We start from the raw sequence: 23,071 nt of genomic DNA on the forward strand, positions 1-23,071 counted from the left end.
GCGGAACTCCGGTCCGCTAATGATTGGCAGTTGATTTTTACGTACGAAAAACAAGGTTCACTTTGGAGAAACCAAATAAGGGAATGAGACCGTGAAGATAAAAATAAATCCCAAAGTGGTCCAAATCACTTTATTCAGAAGCCAAAACACAAAAGTGTGTTTCGGCTTCCTAATAAAGTGATTTGGACAACTTTGGGATTTATTTTTATCTTCACGGTCTCATTCCCTTATTTGGTGTCTCCAAAGTGAACCTTGTTTTTAGTTTGAGCATTTTTTGTTCACTTATTCATCTCCTTGCTGGAGTCGATTTTTACGTGCCGCATTGCCAGCCCTGATGCACAACCTTCAACGAAGGTACGCACATTCACGCATGTCTCCATGCAGAAGACGCTCTAGCTGGGAGTCGTACCGGACAGCGTCTTACTATGAGGCGACAACGCTACCGCAGCACCACCACCACGGTCCTTTGGCTAAATACTGTTTGTTGGCCTTGTCCTTCCTTAATTTTACATCAAGAAAAGCTATTCTTTCAGTATGAAATGCATCGGTGAATACCAGAAAATCCGTCGTGTTGTTAAAGTATGTCATAAATTCCTTGAACATACTTTCTTCTCCCTTAAAGATCAAACAAATATCTTCCAAAAATCTGGTATAATAATGAATCTCACCCTTAAATCTGTTTATGGTGTTATGCACAAATTGATCCTCCTAAAAGGCCATTACTAGATTAGCAAAACTTCCCCTCCACTGGGGACCCCATTGCCACCCCACTGTTCTGCAAATAAAACTGGCCGTTGAACAAATTGAAATTGTTGGACAAAATTATGTCTAACAATTCTCTTATTAGGCCAATTTCAGATGCAGGTGCCCCTCTTTTTACTAGTAGTAACTCGAGCCATTCAATACCCAACTCACGTGGGATGACGGTGTACAAATCTTTGATGTCAATTGTGGCAAAGTTGAAATCAGGATGAAAAACCTGGTTGTTTATTGCTTCCAAAAAAGACCAGGAGTCCTTGCATATAAAGGGTTCCCTTGATACATATTTTTTTCAACAAACTGTCCACAAGTTTTGCTAATGGGTATGTCATTGAATCCCTTCCATCCACAACTGGGGGCATGGGAGGGTCCATCAAGCATTTGTGGATTTTTGGAATCCCAAAAATCACAGGGGTTTTAGGGAAAGCCATAGTTAAGAAATTTACCAAATTTACATCAGTCCTGTTCTCCATGACCAAGTCGTTAACAAACACCTTAATGCGGTTGTATGCTTGTTTCACCTCATTTAGAGAAACCTGCATGTATGTAGCCAAATTAAGCATATTTTCCATTCTCTGTATGTAGTTTGTTCAATCAAACAGCACCACAATACCACCCTTATCAGCCTTAACAATTCTTACATCAGCATTCCTCAAGGTGTCTATCAAAACCCATTCATCCCATGACATGTTAAAGGCTTCACTGCTTAAATTATTCACATTGTTGAACCTATTTCTTTTGGTAGCCGGCAGACACCTAAGGTCAATGTCATGCATCCTTTTGAATATATCCAACAATGGATGTAAGGGTGGATTGTAAACGCTAGGTACTTTTAGCTCTGCATTTACATACAACTCCTTATTAAACAACAGGTTTAAATTAAGTTTCCATACATAAAACTTTAAATCAATCATAACGCCACAAATGTCCATTCTTTTAGTTGGTACAAATGTCAAGCCTTTAGAAAGGACATTAACTAATTCCAAGGACATTAACTAATTCCAGTTGAACAATATATTCCGAGTAGTTAATGGCATTGGTTTGCAGAATGAGGTTAACCAAGCTGATGTTAGTGCCAGCTCTTTCAACAACATCAGCATTGTGGATAACCTCAAGACTTTGGATTATAAGTCTTTCAAGCTAAAGAAGCTACAGCTTGAAATCTCCTATTTCAAGGAATGTATCAAGCGGCGCCAGGTGCCAAAAGGGCTCCAAACCTGGCGTTATCCGACAGGGCTGATTTCCATTTCAGCCTTCCACATTGAGCTTTTGAAACTGTTCGATCAACAAGGGCTCAAATTTTTGGAGGTACTAATTAAGCTCTACTAATTCATGGTGGACACACTAGTGCAGGAGATCAAGGATGCGGATAATGCTACCAGGATGGACCTTGTTTTCCCCTGGTACCAATTCGACTACCAGCGAGTTTTCACTAGTATCAACAAGCAAATGGAGAAACTAAAATCTTTTAAAATCAAAAAATTGAAGCAAGATCAGGATGAGTATAAAAGAGGGATGGCTTACCCTGAGCCCCCCCCCCCCTCACAGCAATGGAACACTTGAGCGGAAGTGAATAGCAATTTTCTGAAAACCTGGGCTAACAGTGACAATGAACCATCCAATATAGGAGAAAACAACCACTTCTCCTGCCTAGACCAACAGGACATGGTTGGTACAAGTGAGGGAAATGGTGGAATAATCCTACAGGATACCCAGGAACTAAGAAGAAGTGAACAGCTTCAAAATCGAACTGAAGCTGTTCAGTCTCAGGCAAACATGAATGCGAGGTCAGTAGCTTACTACCCAAATTTTCAGCAGGGACAGAAGCAAGATCGGGCAACCCAAAACAACAGACGCAATGGGTGGAAGACCAACAACAAGCTTCGAGGCTGCAAAAGGTAACATCTAATATGGTGTTGGAAGCAAATATTAATTTTCAAAATCCCGTTTCCAGCTGTAACTTGCAACCCACCTTAGGACAGCCTTAGTTAGAATGTTTACCACATGTAATAGTTGACTCTGGAGGTGACTTTAAGATTTTTAACTACTCGGAATATATTGTTCAACCGTAATTAGTTAATGTCCTTTCTAAAGGCTTGACATTTGTACCAACTAAAAGAATGGACATTTGTGGAGTTATGATTGATTTAAAGTTGTATTTATGGAAACTTAATTTAAACATGTTGTTTAATAATGAGTTGTAAGTAAATGCAGAGCTAAAAGTACCTAGCATTTACAATCCACTCTTACATCCATTGTTGGATATATTCGAAAGGATGTGTGACATTGCTCTTAGGTGTCTGTCGGCTACCAAAAGGAATAGGTTCAACAATATGAATAATTTAAGGAGTGAAGCCTTTAACATGTCAAGGGATGAATGTGTTTTGATAGACACCTTGAGGAATGCTGATGTAAGAATTGTTAAGGCTGACAAGGGTGGTGGTTTGGTGTTGTTTGATCGTATAAACTACATACAGAGAATGGAAAATATGCTTAATTTGGCTACATACATGCAGGTTTCTCTAAATGAGGTGAAACAAGCATGCAACCGCATTAAGGCGTTTGTTAACGACTTGGTCATGGAGAACAGGATTGATGTAAATTTGGTAAATTTTTTAACTATGGCTTTCCCTAAAACCCCTGTGATTTTCGGAATTCTGAAAATCCACAAATGCTTGATGGACCCCCCCATGCGCCCAGTTGTGGATGGAAGTGATTCAATGACATACCCTTTGGCAAAATATGTGGACAGTTTGTTGAAAAAATATGTATCAAGGGAACCCTTTATATGCAAGGACTCCTGGTCTTTTTTGGAAGCAATAAACAACCAGGTTTTTCATCCTGATTTCAACTTTGCCACAATTGACATCAAAGATTTGTACACTGTCATCCCACGTGATGTGGGTATTGAATGGCTTGAGTTACTACTAGTAAAAAGAGGGGCACTTGCATCTGAAATCGGCCTAATAAGAGAACTGTTGACATAATTTTGTCCAACAATTTCTTTTTGTTGAATGGCCAGTTTTATTTGCAGAACAGTGGGGTGGCAATGAGGTCCCCAGTGGGGGGCTAGTTTTTCTAATCTAGTAATGACCTTTTGGGAGGATCAGTTTGTGCATAACACCATAAACAGATTTAAGGGTGAGATTCATTACAATACCAGATTGTTGGACTATATTTTTTTGATTTTTAAGGGAGAAGAAAGTATGTTCAAGGAATTTATGACCTACTGTAATAACACAATGAATTTTCTGGAATTTGCCCATGCATTTCATACTGAAAGAATAACTTTTCTTGATGTAGAATTAAGGAAGGACAAGGCCAACAAAGAATATTTAGCCAAAATACATCGGGAGGACACTTATTGTAAGTCCTTCCCCCATTACAGTTGTGCCCGCCACCAACATCAAAAAGGGTCCGTAGTAAAGGGACAACTGGTCAGGACCGCAAGAATGTGTACTACGGTCATTGACTTTGAGGAGGAATGTAGATTGTTATTGCAAATGTTTACAGACAGAGGATACCCTGTAGACATGTTGAGCAATCTATTTGAGGAAGTTCAAAATAAAAAAATAAATGGCCATTTTAAAGCCATTTTAGATAACAGCAATCAGGGGATGAGTACTGATGACAGGGTACCTGCAGGAGGTGGAAGTAACTCAAGGGTTGATTATAGGTACGCCTTCATTACTACGTTTAGTTCAGATGGTGAAAGCATTAAGCAGATTTTGTAAAAGAATTGAAATTTTTTCCAAACAGATAACGAATTTATTAAATTTGGACCTGCACCAAATGTAATTTACAGCAGGGGGATTAATTTAAAAAACATCTTGGAACTGCCACCCCCAAAGATGATACGTACTCCAGGCATGTATAAATGTGAAGCCTGCTCTTATTGCAGGTTTATGCAAACAGGCAACCGATTTAACATCTTGGATGAAAAATTCACTTGTAAGGGCAGATTTAATTGCAACTCTACTATGGTTGTTTACCTCACTTACTGCCAGTCTTGTACAGTTTTTACATCGGCAAGACTGAGCGTAAACTAAGGGAAATAGTGTACGAGCATATTTACCACATTAGGAAAGCCAAAATAAACAATGCTCTTGCAAAACATGTGGTAGAAAACCCTGGTCATTCCTTCACATTCAGGGTGATTGTCCAAATTGAATTTGATATCAGGGGCAGTTCATTAGGCTTAAAATTTGAGGTGAAGGAGCTGATTTGGCAGCTTAGAACCAGGACCTATGTGGCACCAGGGTTGAATGATGTATGCTCTTTGGCATGCGTCTTGAAACTGAGGAGTTTAAAACATTAACATAAGGCTACTCAGGTGACTAGACATATACTTTGGGACACTTTTTGTATTTGTTATATACACATAAAACCCCTACACCCATGCACAAATACATGTATTTATGATATTCAATTGAAATTTATTTAGGTTGATTAGTGATATGTAACTTTTTTATGCACATTATAACAAATACTGCTTTTTGGATGCTTTAGCTGGCTTTTTCATGTATATTTACATATTTTTTGTATATGTACATATGAATTTGAGTACTAAGTCAATAGGAAAGTGTGTATATATATATATATATATATATATATATATATATATATATATATATATATATATATATATATTTATTTATATAATTGTTTGCACAATTTTTAGGTATATGTGTTATAGAAATGAGAATTGTATCAGGTGACATAGTGTCATGTGAGGTAACTGAACATATGACTATGAATTGGGTTTTAAATATAGCTACCATTCTTTTAATTAATGTCTGATGAAGTTGAGTGTAAGAAGACTTGACGAAAGTGCTAACTATAAAAGTTTAAGAATTGCTGTTGCCTGCTTATTTTTTGTTGTTTTTTAGTAGTTTGTTTGCAGTTTGATTCTATGCTGTTATCTTTGCTGAAAGATGCAGATTAATAGAAGCTTTTTATTGAATTTTTTTCTGTATGCTTGTTTGTTACTTGTTCTGTAAGTACATACATTTTATTTATTTATTTTACATTTGTTGACTGGGAAATTCCGACTGGACACATTTTCATTTTCAGTGGAGGCCCGGAGAGAAAATATCCAGTAAAGCATATATCATCAAGCAGATATGAGCAATGGTATTTACATTGAAATAAGGCAGAAAAAACATTAGAAAATATCAGACAGTTCATAGTACAAACACTTAGTAATTTATATCATTTACAGGCATCAAGCATCTAATACATTCAGTCATTTACAGACATATACATACAATGTGTTGTGGTACAAGCAATATTTTGTAGGTATAAACATTTGGAATATTATAGATATATAGATGGATCTAATAAAATATTATTAGAGTAGGTTCTCTATATCTATATTATAACAGGGTGAGATGCAAGACTTGAAGTATGGCTATGCTAAGAATTATTGATTGTGAGCTTGGTGTTACCCTGGGGTGAGACAGGAGCATAGCCAGTTGTTCATGAAGTGTTTTTTTAGGAGTTTTTTAAATTGGGTTGTGGAATTGATGGATGTTAGGTGGGCAGGTAAGGCATTCCAGAGTTTAGCAATAGAGTAGCTAAAGAGAGATTTTCCTGTGTCATTGTTTGGTGACTTCTAGGAGATTTAGGGTGCTAGATATCAAGGTTCTTTTTGTGCTGTGAGGGAGTATACGTTTTTGGAGGGCTGGGATTTTATCTGAGGAGTAGTATAAATTGTGTACTAGTGACAACTGATTGAGTGGAAGTAGTTGAGGGAACTCCAACCAGTTTAACTTTTTGAGAGAATCACAATGATATGCTCTATGTGAAGATTCTGTAGCAAATCTAGCCATTTTATTATAACAAGATTCTAGTTTGTGTAGGTCAGTTTTATGAAGGTGAGTTAGGACTGGAGATGCATAGAGGAAGGTGGATAGCAAATGTGTCCTAGCCACTGTGGGTTTAGTGTGTTTTGAGAGAAATTGCTTGTTGCAAGTTTGGGCTATGTGCACGGCAAATCTTAGGTGGTTGTCAAATCTCAATGCCTAACAGTTTGGTGTGGGTGGCTGGGGTGATCGCAGGTTTGTTATTAGAGTAGATAGTGAAGTTATCTGTTTGGGGGAAGGATCTATGTGAGCTGAAGAGGAGTCATTTTGTTTTAGTTGGGTTAAGAATAAACTGGTGGTTAGTGAACCAGGCTTCAACTAGTGAGAAGCATTCTTGTGTTTGGGAGTATAGGCCCTCTAGTGTGGGAGCAGAACAGATGATGGTGGTGTCATCTGCATATTGAATATCTGAGGTCTTTGGTATGGAGGATGAGAGTTCATTTGTGAATAGAGAGAAGAGTAAAGGGCCTAGGATGGAACCTTGAGGGACTCCTAAGGATACTGGCAGTAGAGAGGATAGTTGGTTCTGCCCTTTTACTGCCTGCTGATGGCCTGATACTTAGATCTGAAACCAAGTGATAGAGGAGATACTGGGGTTTAGGGTAGAGAGTGTGTTGAGGAGTTTACTGTGGTTAACCATATTGAAAGCTTTGGATAAGTCTAAAAATATGGTTGAGACTAGTTGTCCATTATTTCTATGTTGATTAACGGTATTAGTGAATGATATAAAGGCAGTGGTCATACTGTGGAAGGGTCTAAAGTCATACTGATTTTTACATATTAGATTGTTTTTCTGTAGGTAGTCCATGAGTTGAGTGTGTATGACCCTTTCAAGAATTTTTGATAAGGGTGACAAAATACCAATAAGACAGTAGTTATTAAGTTCAAAGGAGTTTCCTCCTTTGTGTAGTGGTATGATGTGGGAGGTTTTCCATACAGAAGGGACTTTACACTCCGAGATAGATCTATTAATGAGGATTGCAACCAGGTAGACTATAGCTGCTGAAGCTATTTGGAGGTATTCTGCAGGTAGGTTATCAGCGACCAGGGTGGTAGGTTTAAGTTCCTGGAGGAGTTTTTGTATGGTTTTGATTGAGACTGGCTGAAAGCTGAAGTGGGTGCTGTTACCCTGTGTTTCTTTGTTAGTTGGTGTAGTTGCTGAAGTAGGGTGACTGCTATTAATCTGGTTATTGGTTAGGGACTGAATTGTTTCTGTAAAGTAATTATTAAACTGGGTGGGTATGTTATCTTGGTGGTTTTCTGTTCTAGGTGTAGGGGTAATAGTTTTACTAGGTTGCAATACAGGGTTTATTGCTACCCAGAACATTTGAGGGTGTTTAGCATGTTTTTCCTGTAGGTTTTGATAATAGTTGATTTTGTCTATTTTGATGAGTTTTTTGGCTTTGTTGTGAAGTTCTAAGTAGTTTTGTTTTTCTACTTGGGTTTTATTTTTGTATAATTCTATCCAAGCTTTGTCCCTTTCAATGAGAATAGCTTTGGTAGGATTAGTTAGCCATGGGGCATATTTAGTTTTTATTCTAGTGGTTCTGGAGGGAGCATGATGGTTTAATAATTTTAAGAAGGTTGAGTTAAAGTAATTTACTGAGTCTTTAAGATAAATCAGTTTTAGAGGAGTCCAATTGCAACATTTTAGGTCATGGATAAAGTTATCAGGGTTGAAGTTCTTTTTGTTTCTGACCTCTCTTAGTTTTACCTGGTTTATAAGAAAATATTTTGATTCTCAATAGGTATGTTGGTTGGTGTTCACTGAAAATGTCTGGCAGACATCCAGCTTGGGATGATAGTGTGGGGTGAGGTATATAAGTATCCAGTCCAATATGGATTGGCACTTGGATCATTTGTCATTTCTGGTGGGGGATGTGATAAGCTGGGTAAACTCATGATGTTTAATGTGGGAGGATGGGTTGTGGTTGGAACAATTGAACCAATCTATATTAAAGTCACCTAGCAGGATATTTTCCTGGGGCAGGGAGTGTGATATCCATTCTAGTAGGTTCTCCATGACTGTAATATTGTTTCCTGGGGGGACGTAGAAGCCAATGATGTTTATGCATTTCTTGGGGTTCAGTTTAAACTTGGCAAAGATGAGTTCTACATTTTTGAAGTCTGGGTTGCTAATATCAAGTTGTTCAAGGATGAGATGGATTTTGTACATTATGGCTACCCCTCCACCCCTTTTGCCTGCTCTGTCTCTACAAATTATATTATACCCTGGGGCTGTAATTTCATTGTTGTGAATTTCTGGTTTTAACCATGTCTCAGTTAGTAAGACAATTTCTGGTTTGTATAGGGCTATTAGGGCATGAAGGTCATTGACCTTATTCAGGATACTTCTCACATTTAGGTTAAGAAAAAGGAGAGAGTTTTGTTGTCTATGGAGTAGGGAATTGAGTTGAATTTAGTTTGGGGTGTTTGGTATGCCTGGATCTGGGTTGGGGTGAATGTCTCCACAACATGTAAGTTTTTTTAGTAGATATAGGTAGAATTTGTTAAGCTTGATGATAATTTTAATGTGTTTAGGGAGGGGTGGGAAATTCCACTAGGTGGAAGCAAGTTGTGTAGGTGATAGTTAGTTTGGGACGGTTGTAAAAGGCATGGAGCTAAATGAATTGTTGGTTCAGCGAAATTGTAGCTGAGGATTGAAGTCTGCCTGAAGGCGGTTATGTTGTGGTGAAGCTGAATTTCATAGGTGGTGAAGGTTGAGAGGAGGAGCATGGCAGAAATAGAGATTACACAGAGTAGGGTTGTTAGTATGAGGTTAGATGGTAAGGGTAACATTGCTATTGTTATTAGGGAGCATTGTTAGAGTAGGTGGAATAATAACTGGTCATGTGATGTAGCTTGTAGCACACCTTTTAAGAGGGTAATTGGGTTCTGGCGTCTAATAGAGTAACTAGTGTGGTGGGAGGTGGGCTATGGTAATTAAGGGGAGTGGTCTGTAGCTATAAATCAAAATGAAATGGTGGGAATGGGGGTAGGGTAGGAGAGCGGAGTGGGTTAGAACCAAGGGCGGCTGACTGAGCAAGGAAGTTATAGAAACAATCAGTCAGGTATTTACTGTACAGGTCTGACTGCCCTGGGTAGCTAGGCAAGCACTTTTAACTAGCAAGAAGTACAGTTTCTCCTTCTCGGCAACATGTAATACAATTAATGTCATATATCTTGCTACCTGTATGAGATGTACCTTCTTCTGTGTTGGGAAGTGTAGTCGTAGACGTAGATTGAAAGACTGGATCACAGCATGTCACTCTGAAGTACTTAGAAAAGTTTCTACTAATGCTTTGGCAAAATATATGATGGACAAAGGAGCTGACCATGAATTTGGCTTTAGGGTCATTCAGATTATATATAAGAATTTCAGAGGTGAGAACATAAATAATAAGTTAGAAATATTTGAGTTAAATTGGATTTTATGGTTACAAGCTGATGTAGAACTAGGTTTGAATGCTCATGATAGCACCAAACCTGTTCTATGAAGAAAACAGATGAGCTTACATTGACATATTTTATGTTTTGGAGTATTTTTAATATATTTTATGTATATTCTTATATTTTAATGATTTGTTTATGTAGTTATAAATATTTTTGGTACTTACGTATTATCGCAACCAGATTTTTGCGATAATGCCACTTGCTTCCCGAATTTGTTTTCTGACCGTTAGTGGTTTATAAGTGTTATATAGTGTGTTTCCTTTAACAATACATCTTTTTTTATGTAGTGTTTTCAATAAAATGTGTATAACAACCCCCCCCCAAAAAAATAGAAACATGTTGTTGTTTCTTTATGCAGTTTACTGCCAGGGTGGTGAAGCTTAACTGAATACTGCGCCGCCGCCACGCGCTGAACGTTCCTTTCCCCTTTTTTTTTTCCGTGGCAGCAAATGCTGATGAATGTAACGGTCATACATTTTTTTGGACCTTTTTCAGTTATATCACAGACTCATACGGGTATAAAACAGGTTATCTGTTTAATTTTAAGATGTTTCCTGACATTGTAAAACACTCTCAGTCAGATTACGATAACAGTAAGCAAGTGATATTATCGCAAAAATCTGGTTGCGATAATACGTAAGTACCATATTTTTTATTTCATATTGTGATTTCATGTATTTATTCTTCATAATTATTTTAAGGTTTTAACATACTGAAATGTAATAGGGCAGCCACGGTGGTGCAGTGGTTAGCATTGCCGCCTCACAGCAAGAGGTTCTCCGGTTTGATCCTCGGCTGCGGTACCTTCTGTGCGGAGTCGGCATGACCTCCCTGTGGTCGTGTGGGTTTCCTCCGGGTGCTCCGGTTTCCTCCCACATCCCAAAGACATGCTGTAGGTGGATTGGACACTCTAAATTGGCCCTAGGTGTGAGTGTGTGTGTGTGGGCCTTCTGTGGAAGGTTGGGCACTGGGCTGGCAACTCAACACTGTAAAACTCCACTGCCAATCATGAGCAGACAAGGTGATCTGCTGTGGCGACCCCTAACCAGGAAATGCCGAAAGAAGAACATACTGAAATGTAATACTGTTGCTTTAAATCAGACTTGGGCTGTGTCAAATGACTGTAGGATGTTTATAAAATGGAGAGCTACTAGAATACTTTAAAGCACTGAAGAAGGGTTTTTGCTAACCTGAAAGCTTTGCTGCATTTTACTTTGTAGGAATAAAGTTTACTTTTGGGCCTTTCCATATTCTGAAGTTTGTGTTTTTTTATGTACTTCTTATCCACGGACTTGGTTTACCTCAGTGCTGGTCCTTTTTATAGTGTTTAGCACCTGTGACTTGTACCAGTGATTTGAGGAGTGACTTCTCCCAAGGGCATCTTGGTGATGCTAGATATGCTCTGGAACCCTGGCACATGACACTCCTAAGAAATCCACAAGATGAGACAGAAGGTGGGTGCAACCATGCCCAATTGCAAACAAGAAACATTACTGAGCATGGTTTTGGGATGCTGAAGTCACACTTTCACTATCTGGATTCATCTGATGGTGCCCTGCATGATAACCCTGGCATGTGTGCAAAAATAGTTTCAGTGGGTGCACTGATACTTAGTAGCATACGTAAGAAGCAGTTACTGCAGGGTGGGCACTTGCAGGAGCAGTAGTCCCCAGCACACCAGGCAGTGGAGGCTAAGTCAGACAAGGAGTCAGTGAAGAAGCCAGCAACATGGAATGATCATGCCAGCTAGAGGTGGGTGCAGTGTGCTGTGGCATTGGCAAAGAGATACTGACTTGCATATAGCTTCAGAACATAGTAGACAAAAGTAATTCAAATACACTACAGTAAAAGTGATGCATGCAAAACCAACACCAGACAGTGCTTACCCTTACATAGGCTGGCCATGATGTGCATCAAACATACGCAATCTAAGTAACAATTTACATAGGGCAGGGCACGGTTACTATCATTTGTACAGGTGGGGAAGAAAGCATAGGATTACATTTCTTTCACAGGATAGTGTGTGAATGCTGAGGATTATGAAATGAAATTCTGCTGTTATATGTCCTGTCAGTGTTATGGGTAGCTTTAACATAAAACTATTTGAGAAGAGCCAGTGTGTGTTTCACTGAGACCTGTGGTGGTGTGAGTGTGAGTCTGTTGGAACACAACCTCAACAGTAGATACAGCACTGTGGTTCAATCTACTGGACAGGTCCAGGGCATGCATAGCAGAAATTTCACTTCAACATCCCTTACACATCCATACCCATTAGGACTGCCTGTACTAGGAGTTGCACCAGATGTATCACTACCCTGGTTAGATGCAAGTATGCTGTGTGAGAATGAAAAATATCTGATATGACATGTCACTGTGGTGAATTCCAAAACCATGGGAATACCTTCTGCTTGGTGTAGACACCTCCACAACAGATGTAGCCATTGAAGTGGTAGCACTGTGGGAATAGGATACTGGATATCTACAGCCACTATGGCTACCATCTGTAGATGTAGCAGTTAAGTGGCTTCATGGATGACCCATACCCTGGCAAGTGATCCTGAAAGAGCACTGCATGTTCCAGTGTGCGACTGAGTGTAGCCAAGCAATCATAGAGAGGGAACATGTAGTCATGTAGGACATCACACACACCCTGCATTAACCTCACTAACTCTGCCATAGCTGTGGTGGTACTACACTGTGCCTCCAAGATGGTTCTTCACATATGCTGCATTACAGCTATTAACAGAGCAATCTCAAAGGAGTGAGGTAACCATGTTTTCAGGAAGCACTGTTACCCACCCCCTGTGTGGATCTCTCTGACATTGGGTTCAACGGGCAGATTCTGATGCCTGTCTACTAGGGGGCCCACACTATTCATTGTGTGATAATGTGTCCATTAACCTGTCCTCACAATGAGGTGTGGATACCCTGGGTATAGTCAGGCAGTGAGACTATGTCTCCATGGCCTGTGACAGGGGTGCAGTAGTCACATTCCCTGAGTCAAAAAGACATTCTGTCCTCACTGACTTCTGCTGGCTTACCCCTGCCATCATTATCAGAGGCTGTAGATTCTCCATCATCAGGCAACATACATTCCACAGTTCTACAGTTCCAGATAAAGAGCCACATGTGAATATACCAAAGCCAAAATACCCCATGTGTAAGTATGACCCAGCACCAGAAGCATAAATGCAACTGATTTTTTACATTCATTAACAAGATAGCATTAAATAAATTAATACATTACCATGTACCTTTTACAGAAGGCTATGGACAGTGATTAAGGGTGCAGCAGACTTACAGGTATTCTTACACAGAAATTTGTTTACAGAACTGCAGTATCTCAAGTTAATTGTCAGTGGGGTCTGTCCGGCCTTGCTCCAACATCCAGCACCACAATGTAGAACTCTTAAAGTGTCATTGCCTCTGAGAGAGTATATGAGCTCCTGCTTCACCATGAAAGGTGGTACAGCTGATGTCCCCCTTCCCCGCCGGTTGACCTACCTCCTCATACCAAGAGATGAGCTCTTTGTTAAGCAGCATATGTGAAATCACTGGCCCTGCAACGCACCATATCATAACTGTGGGTGTGGCCACCAACTGTATTAACATTTGCTACATCTTCCCAGGTATAGTCTTGGTATAGACACATGGCCTGCAGTATAACTTCATAATCACCACTGGAGAACTTAGCCTTACAGGTGAATTTCTCAGTAAGAAGTCACAGAGGCTACTGTGTACTTCTGCTTTCCCTATTTTTTGGCATTGTTCTTTAGTTATGGAAAACAGTGGAATTACCAGCCTTGTTTCTGCATGTCCCTGCAAATGCTTACCACACCAATCTGCCCCTGGCCATATAGCATGCTGGTTGTGTGACTGACAGTTATATCTACGCTCCTTAATTACTGTCAGGCTCATAACTTTACTGAACACATACCCCACAAAATAATTATCCCATTATTGCAACTGGCTAAGACGACATTACTGTTGTTCTTAGAGTTAGAAATAGTTTTCAGATCACATATGTGTAATGTGTAATAAAAAATTAATTTTTTGGAAGTGGTACCAGAAGCCCAGCAGGAAATGTGTTGAACTGTGCTCCGAGTATGTGCTTATGGGCGTGTCTCCTAGTCTGCGTAACAATCCTTCAGGTGCTTTATCCCTGCAATTTGCCTTCTCAGTATTTGTTTATTTATTTACATATTTTATTTTCATTTATTTTATTTATTTTGTTTTTGTTTATTGGGTTTGTCCAGCTGGATTTAGTCAAAAAGCCCTTTTCAGTGAAGGCCTGGGAGAAAATCTCCAACTTATCACAAACATTTTTAAACAGACATTCATTAACATATGTAAACAGCCATTCAGTAATATGCATAAACACAGTAGCATAGCTAGAGTGGGGTGAGAGGGGCAACTTCCCTGGTGCAAAATGTTGGGGAGGGTGCAATCAACCGATCCCAATCTCTAATGCAATACCGGCAGTCAAACCTGAATGCTGGAGCACTCAGTGTGTGTGATCTAAAAAGAGTAGCAACTCTCGTTTTTAAACTAAAACCTGAGTGCTATAGCTCACCATACAGGCATGGTGTGAACTGTAGCAACTGTTTGCCACAGCATGTAACAAGTAATGTTTTCCTGTTTTTTTTTTGTTTGCTTGTTTGATTTTTTAACTAAAACATGAGTGCAGCAGTACTCCATACAGGCATGGCACAAAGTGTAGCAAATGTTTATGCATAGGAATTATGCTTGCACAACAATGTTGGGTAGACATCTGTATCAAGGAGTGAACATGCTTGTTTTCTTCTCTTTCTAATATAGGAAATAAATGCATTTGAAGGCAACCCCCCATTCTCTTTATTACTTCAATTGACTTCCCTTCCATTGCTAAACCTGAGACCATGCTTAGGCAAAAAGAGTGTGAACAAAATCTCTTCCCTGAAATTCCTTGACTCTCCAATGCCCATTTCAACATGATATCAAAATACCTAGCCAATACTGACCTCTCATCCTGTCACTGGAAAACAAATCAATCCTGTTACACCCTGAAACTTTCTACTAAGACAAGGCCCAAGATACCAGGAACAAGAAAACCATCTGTTGTCCTCAGCTACCCTGATCAGTCTTTGGCTTACATAATCAAACCAACACCAGAGACTCCATAATACACAACTCTCTCCACCACCTGTTAACTTACAATTCACACATATAGGAGGCAACCTCAAACATAAATAAAAACAGCACCACACATAAAACATAAGATATAGGAGATGTAGTTTTCAGATAACTAATGTAAACAGTTTAATACCAAACTTAGTAACTGCCTACATAATGAAAGTTTCCTATAAGCCTTAAGACCATTAATTATCTTCTGACCTTTCAATATTCTCAAAATCTACTAATGCTGGGATCCATCCCTTAGGCCAGAAAACATAGCAGCCACACATAAAACAGCCAAATGCACCATGACCATCATCCCTGCTGCACCTAATTCCCATCTATGGAGCAAGAACCTAGCTATTAACCTAAATGACCAAGCTATATGGCAGATGAGATATTCTGGTCTGAAGGCGGTCCCCTATTTGGCTGATTTCCTGCTCCATTTACAATAAGCTGCCATGCCTAAACCTCACAGTATAAAAGAATATTTTATCAGATGACACCCTTCCCCCTTGGCAGAAGTAACTGTTCACCACAAGATGTAAAGGCAACAAGAGTGGAACTGTATGCTGTTTTAGTTGCTGTAGCCCAGGACAGCTTTACGAAGCATCCTGCTACAAACTGAAAAATTTCCATACCTCTTTGGAAACTCTGATACTGCTGTTCTTCAGGCAACGATACATGAAACCTGTGAAAATAAAAATGAGAAAAATTGTCAGCTACCACATTCAACCTATCCAGAATATGTTTAGCAGAAAACAAAACAAAAAAAGTAATCCTCATACCAAATACCTCAGAACCACTTGTAAAAAATCTAACCTAACTTGCCTTTTCAGCAAAACTTGCCATACTGAATCTTTATCAATGTGGAAAATAAACTTCTCATTTTCCAAATTTATGTGCCAGATTGCCAGAGCTGCTCAAATTGCCATCAGTTCTAAAAATGCAATGGTTTTCCTCCACTCCAGTGGTATCTTATCAGGCCATGCATCTGCAAACCATCTCCCTTTAAAATAAACTGCCAGGCCTAAACCTTCTGCTGCATCAGTATACTGCATTAGTGCATCAGTGTAACTATATATCAAGTGACAACCATTACTGCCAGGGGGACAGTCCATTATACAGGTGCAGAAAATCCACCCAAAATGAGACATCCTGTTTCAACAGGCACAACACTCTCATTCTATGATGTTTATGCCCAACACCACTCTACACATTGGCCAAGGACCTGTTAAATGTTGTCCCAGGCCATACTGCTCTACAAGCAGATTTCAATAACCCTAACAACTCCTTGACATCCCTGCTCCTAAATGTGTCCTTTTCCATTGAGAGCTTAATTTTGGCCAACAACTTGGATGATTTTTCAGCCAGAATGTGAAACATTCCCAAATCTGCATTCGCTTACAAACCTAAGGAGATTAAAATCCTTACTGGATCTTCCAACTTCTCATGAACTAATAACACCCTCATTTCTTTGAACAACTAAATAAAGTAGTTCATGCTTTCTTTTGTGGCCTCCATCCACTCACTAACTACCAGGAAATCATCCATATAATGGACTGCCCTCTGACTAGAGGCCTCTTCTGCCATAGCCAATGCATTGCCATGCTAAACTTCCCCAAAGTAAAACACTCTGCTGTGTAGCCTACTGGCATTGCATTATCAAAGTAAAATGTATCATTCAGAAACATTCCTAACCATAAGCAAGTCTAACTCTAAGATGGAGAGAAACCTAAATGCTGTCTCAGTACCTAGCCAAAAAAGCCTTACTCCTTTAACCCCTTTCCCTCTGTTGGAAATCTGGGATGTCTATCTACCCTATCCAGCATCGTGCCTAGCAACATACTCACATGCCAGCTCTCCCACTGCAGGGACTTATCCACTGCTTTTAATTTCCTGAAATTCTGGTTGTACCACAACCAAGTGTTACCACTCCTCAATCATTGTATCTCTCTTATCATTAATAAATACAACAATAAAAGTAAACTCTTGTGTAGTATCCTATTCAAGGAAGACTGCCACCGTATTTTCAAAGCCAGGGGCCAGGCTGTCCCACATCCTGGCACTAAATCTAATTGGCCTCCTCTTACCAAAGGCCACTAATGTTGCTGTCTGATCTCCAGCCACTGGGGCCTCAGCCAGTGCAATCCCTTATACTCCATCCCTAGTTATTAAATTAAAAAGATCTACAAACTCCACCCTCCAAATCTTTTCCTTCACCAGCAAGGGTATGTGAGGTGTGAAGAAAATACCTGACTTTCCCTGCAAATAAAATTTCTCCAGCTCATCTTCAGATATGTGAAACAGAACCGTTTTTTTTTATTTTTATTAATATCATTATTTGTTTTACTTTCTTAACTGGGTAGAGCTCCATTCCCAATAGATCATTTTCAGGATCAGTCTATGTACAAATAGTATGCATGTTCCAAGGCATATCTCCCAACTGCCCAGGTTTTCACAGAATGTCCAGATTTTTGCTTCACATTTCTTGTGTTTCCCCTCATAAAATTGTGGTTTTCTGACAAATATTTGAGGACTGCAGTCACTAAATGATTAAAAACATTTGACTTTTAGACTTTATATCTTTCACAAAATGCACACCAATGCAAAATCTGCTTTCTAGCAGTTTTCTATGTTAATAAAAGCAATATTTAAAATTTGCTCCTAATTTTGGGCCTATGTTTCCCCATTACTTTTACATTTGTCCAGATTGCTTGTGCTTAGAGGTTGAGAGATGTGGGGTACTATTGTGTTTTTTCAATGATTTTGGAACAATTTGAAAGAATAAGGAAAGAAAATAAAAGAAAGAAGAAAAAGAAGGGACTGTTGGTGTAGTTTAGTAGGGGTGGAGAGGCAGAGATGGGAAGGGCAGTAGTAATAAAGTTTTATGTACAGTATACTCAAGAAAGTTGAAGAGCTGGAACAAAGGTGAGGAGGTAAAGGATGGATGTAGCAGAGTAGGTGGGTGGTATGATAAATCAGGTGATTGTGCCAACATTTTAACAACTTCATTAGAAAATTTGAAAAGGGTTTGTTTGAGACTGTATCTAAAAGGTTTACAGGAAGATGTTTACTTAAGATACACTGAAAGAAATCCCTAAATGCGAGGGAATAGGATGGAAATACTTTGGTCATTGCAGTGGAGTATGATTTTTGGGACCTGCAGACAAGTTATGTTTGGCTCTAGGTATCTAGGGTAGTAGCTGGAGCTGCATAGAGATAAACAGCTGGCAAAGGAGAATGACTCAAGGTTAATTAGTTTGCAAAGGAGAGGGAATAATCAAAGCTTTATTGTATGAGAAACTGGTAGCTGATGTACTTTTGTGAACACTTTACATTAGTGTTTTAACTGTACAGTTAGTGTGATGAATCTGTAGATGTTGGCGGCTGTTGTTTTCCTGAGCTACCACCAGGCCAAATAAATGATTCCTTGGTTTAGTATCTTATTGGAAACATGGGAGTACAGTACACTGATCAAGCTTCAGCATACTGTCTGTGCTAAAACAGGAATCTAAGCACCTGCTTAGCAGCATCAGAGAACATGAAATCTGAATTGATAATTTTTTTTGGGGGGGGGGCAGAATATACATTTCAGTCATTCTTGATCTATTTACATTTGGCAACAGCAAAGTAGAATTCGGATGCCTGTTACATGTCAGTTTTTTCTAGCAAGGCTATCAAACCGATCATTTCAAAATGAGCAAGGCAAGATAGATTGTTACATAAGTAAGTGCTGTGCAGTTGTCAGCTATCACCAATACCAGTAAAGACCCAGACGCACACATAACTTCTTGAATTCATTGTGTTTTTATACAGGCATGATGATGTGTTGAAGAGGCCAGTAAGAGAAGCCAACAGTCCACCACCTATAGAGTGCAAGTGGACCTCTTGGAGTGACTGGAGTGAATGTTACCCATGCACAAAGGAAAAAGTAAGTGCTCTTGAAAAATCTAATCTACAGCTCCGCATCTCTTTCAGGCCTAGTCTGTTTTTCAGAAAAGAGAAATGTAATGTGAACACTCAAACAAATTACAATTGAAGGTTGAATTATGCTGCAAAAGTAAAACTTAAGGAAGCTGTTTTAATGAAAATGTCACACAATTCTGTAGCTAGTATTCACATTAAGCAAATATATACATTGTTGTATTGTGTTCTCAAGTGAGAAAAACACATAAAATCTTGGAATATGCAAGTCAAATTTTTTAAACTTGCCTGTCCAGAATGGTATATATTATTAGTACTGAGATGCAAGAATGTTAGTGCACTTTAATTGATTATAAAGGTAATCAGGGTCAGAATATCTGAGTTCAAGTCCCCTGAACTGAATTTCCCAGTTTCTGTTCTCCACAGGAAGTTGTAATTGGTACAGTTTCGATTTGCTTGTAGGCAATAATTCATTTTGTCTATTTTTTTCTTTCCTCAGTAGTTCTTAAACTATGAAATTAATATATTAACATTAAGAAGGTGTGGTGGTGAACAATCCAACATGGGGGTTCAGAAGAAGCTTCCCCCTGTAAAACACTTTAGATTTTTAGAAATTTAGTAAGCTGTAAAATTGAATGGTTTGTTTAATCTGGTGGCAATTGTAGTTCATTTTAATATGAGGGAGCACAAGTTAACTAACAGGAAAGCCTAGTCACTCTAGTCACATAAGAACATGTATGCAACGTGAGAGGATTGGAAATTTGCAGCTTTTTAACTTGTCATGCATGCTTAGCAAAATGCAGATTTCATTGACAGCTGGTGATTTCAAATCAAAGTAGGGTGGTAGGAGACAGATGAATGGGTGTGGCAAACTACAAAGGGGCAAAGCTATGTTGCAGTGGGATCACTGTTGACCATGCTTACCAATTTTCATTAAATAAGTGCCTAGTCGCTAATGTACATGCTGAAGTCTACCAACATATTAGAAACATTTTTAATTCAGTATATACATGAACAAATATGAAATAACATACATTAAGAATTACTCATAAACTTGCTAATTATTTTACATTCATCTTAAAGTACAGACAGAAAAGTATTACAGTTTTGCAAAGTTGGAATTACAACGACAGTAAACAGCAGGGCCATTTGTTTTATTCACACATAGCCCCAGTCTCCATTGCCTACCCCACTTAGAGTATCTGATTTGATCTTGCGAGGTTAAAAACAAAAACAACAACAAAAAAGACCACACTGTTATTAAGTTAAGTATTCTTTTTTTCACATTACTCAGAGTTCAGTGCTTGTGGTCAGACTTACCTCAGTCAAATATACATTACTCTTGCAAAGCCACCAAGCCAGAACTGCAGACATTCCATTCGCACATAGGCAATGCCCCCATCCCAAATGCCTACCCAGAGAATCTGCTTTGATCCTACAAGGTTTAAAATAATGAAAATAAAAGTGAAATGTTACATTACAGTATTTCTTTCACATCACATAGCCAAGAACTTGCATGTGATCTTACTTCGGTTCACCCATACACACTTTACTCATGCAAGAATACAGTTTGTTTCCACAACAAAACATTGACAAACCATCCTGATGTAGCTTGACTAACTCTGCAAAAAGACATTAGGTTAAAAAACACATGTCGTCCACAACCGTCCCCCAGAACACAATGCATACCTAGTATATCTTTGACTCCGGCCAAGATATTATATCATAAAAAAAATCATCAACAGCCCCCAAAACACATAGACCACTAGCATCCAGTTGACCCTACCGTGTATTATATTAAAAAAAGAGCATTGTCAACAGTTCCCAAAACACATTGCCTCCCTACTGTCTGGTTAACCCCGCCAGGATATTATATTAAAAAAAAATAAAAAAACAGAAAGCCATCAACAGCCCCCAAAACACAACCACCACCTACTACTATCTGGTTAACCCTTTCAGGACCAAAAAATGCAGAAAGTATCTGGTTGGCCCTGACAAAAAAAAAAAAAAAAAAACAAACAAAAAAAACTCCTCAGAACTTAATTAATAATTATTTTAGATGGAATTAATTAAAAAAAATGTCCTTGCTGAGGAATCCTTGGCATCTCTCATTTACCTAACATGAAATCTGAACAATGGACAAATTTCAATTATCCATTAAGTTTTTTTTTTTCTCCTGCTCTCTTGGTCGTCTTTCCCTTGCAAATTACCCGTGTTAAAGCACGGGAAGAAAATGTGAGAGAAACAAAACTAATCAGCAGCCACAACACATACTCAGATTATCTGACATGCTGAAGACTTAACAGTCCAGTCGGGTTCTAATTTACTGCGGTTAAAACTGCAATGATTTCTGGACATCTTTATTGATGCCTGTGGTCTTCCCAATCTGGATTGCTTTAAAAGCAGTCCGGTGACAAGAAGAATTTTTTTTTTTTTAAGTGGAACTCAAGCACGCAGCTCCGAGATCTGCAAAACATCACATCTTCAACTTTACACATTAGTTTTCAGTTTGACCCGCTACTAGTGTTTAAAAAACACTATTTAAACATTTTTTTATGAAAAAACTTGGGGGGTGGCTGCAGCCCATCAACCCAATACTACAAGCTGCCCTTGGCAGATAGTGAGATTTATATTTGGGTAATCTTTCATATTATCATTGTCAGTGCAGCTCTGTACTGCAGATGGTTGGCTGTTTAGTTTAAAATTGTTTAATAATGTCAATATAGCCAGATGCAGAGCTCACACATATTTCAATAGGTCTTTACATAACTTAGTGCAACAGAAAAGGGATACAAATGACATACTTATGCATAGTTTACTAGGGAACTGGAACCAGGGTTATACCAGTTGAGAACGTCAGCATGATTATACTAATATAGTTTTAAAATAAAGTATAACAGACAACTTAAAAAACAGCACTATGAAATGGGTGTAATTGGAGAAACAAATCCACTGTATTTAGTACTTTTGTTCTATCTTTATTAAGAACTTCTTCAGAAATACAGTTTAAATTACACAGTCCATTTTTAAAAAGAAAATCAAAGGGTGATCATGTGACAGTTTTTGACATTTTGGCTTTTCCTGTTACTACTTTTTCAAAGTATAGCAAACAGTTCTGAAACTTCTAAAGGATAACATTGGATGAAAATAAAAAAAACGAATAAAATCAAATGCAAATGCATATTGAACACTAACATTTCAAACAGGAATGTACCCAGTTCAATACGGTTGTGTTATATTAAACATCCATCACTTTTAGTGACCCCATGAGCAGCTGACATCACCCACAGGGTTTATTATGCAAGGAGAATGAAATAGGTAGGCTTTCGTTCAATATTGCATACAAATGTATGGAGATCTAAGACCTCCCAATCTACCTACTACATGTCTTTGGGATATGCAGAAAACCCTTACAAATACAGGGAGGCTGTGCAGACTTCACACAAAAGGCATTCAAACAAACAAACAAACAAACAAACAAACAAACAAACAAACAAACAAAAAAAAAACAAATGAACTGGAAAACCTATTGTTGTAAGGAGATAATACTAATTGGTGGCCTTCTATGCTGCCTGAAACAGGAATAGTAGGCATATAAATGAATTCAAATATATATTTAATAAGACATGCAAATAAAGGTGATAATCAATAAATGAATTTCTAGAATTTAATTAACTTTCTTGAATAAAATATTAACACATTATAAACAACATTAGTGTGTCCAGAAGATGTTGCTCTTATAGAAATAAATGACCATATAAAGATGCAAGCTCATCAAGTTTCCAAGTAGACAATAAATGCTATAATATAACCAGATGCAGCACAACAAGCCAACAGAGCTCAGAAGCAGCGTCAACGAAAAATAAATTAAACCAGTCACCATAAAAACGCTGTTTCCTAATGGCACTTATTCA

General features: G+C 38.5%; 1 protein-coding gene across 1 annotated transcript in view; it reads left to right on the plus strand.

Moving 5' to 3' along the window:
- C9 (complement C9) overlaps positions 1 to 23,071 on the plus strand; it is an 802,110-nt gene that overhangs the window by 33,010 nt on the left and 746,029 nt on the right. Inside the window, exon 2 of the mRNA XM_044069841.1 lies at positions 19,050 to 19,164. Within this exon, the coding sequence (XP_043925776.1) occupies positions 19,050 to 19,164 (115 nt within the window). The remainder of the gene's footprint in view (positions 1 to 19,049; positions 19,165 to 23,071) is intronic.

This window comes from Protopterus annectens, chromosome 1.part0 (genome assembly GCF_019279795.1).
Source record: "Protopterus annectens isolate FY-2018-M chromosome 1.part0, PAN1.0, whole genome shotgun sequence".
Lineage (NCBI taxonomy): Eukaryota > Metazoa > Chordata > Ceratodontiformes > Protopteridae > Protopterus > Protopterus annectens.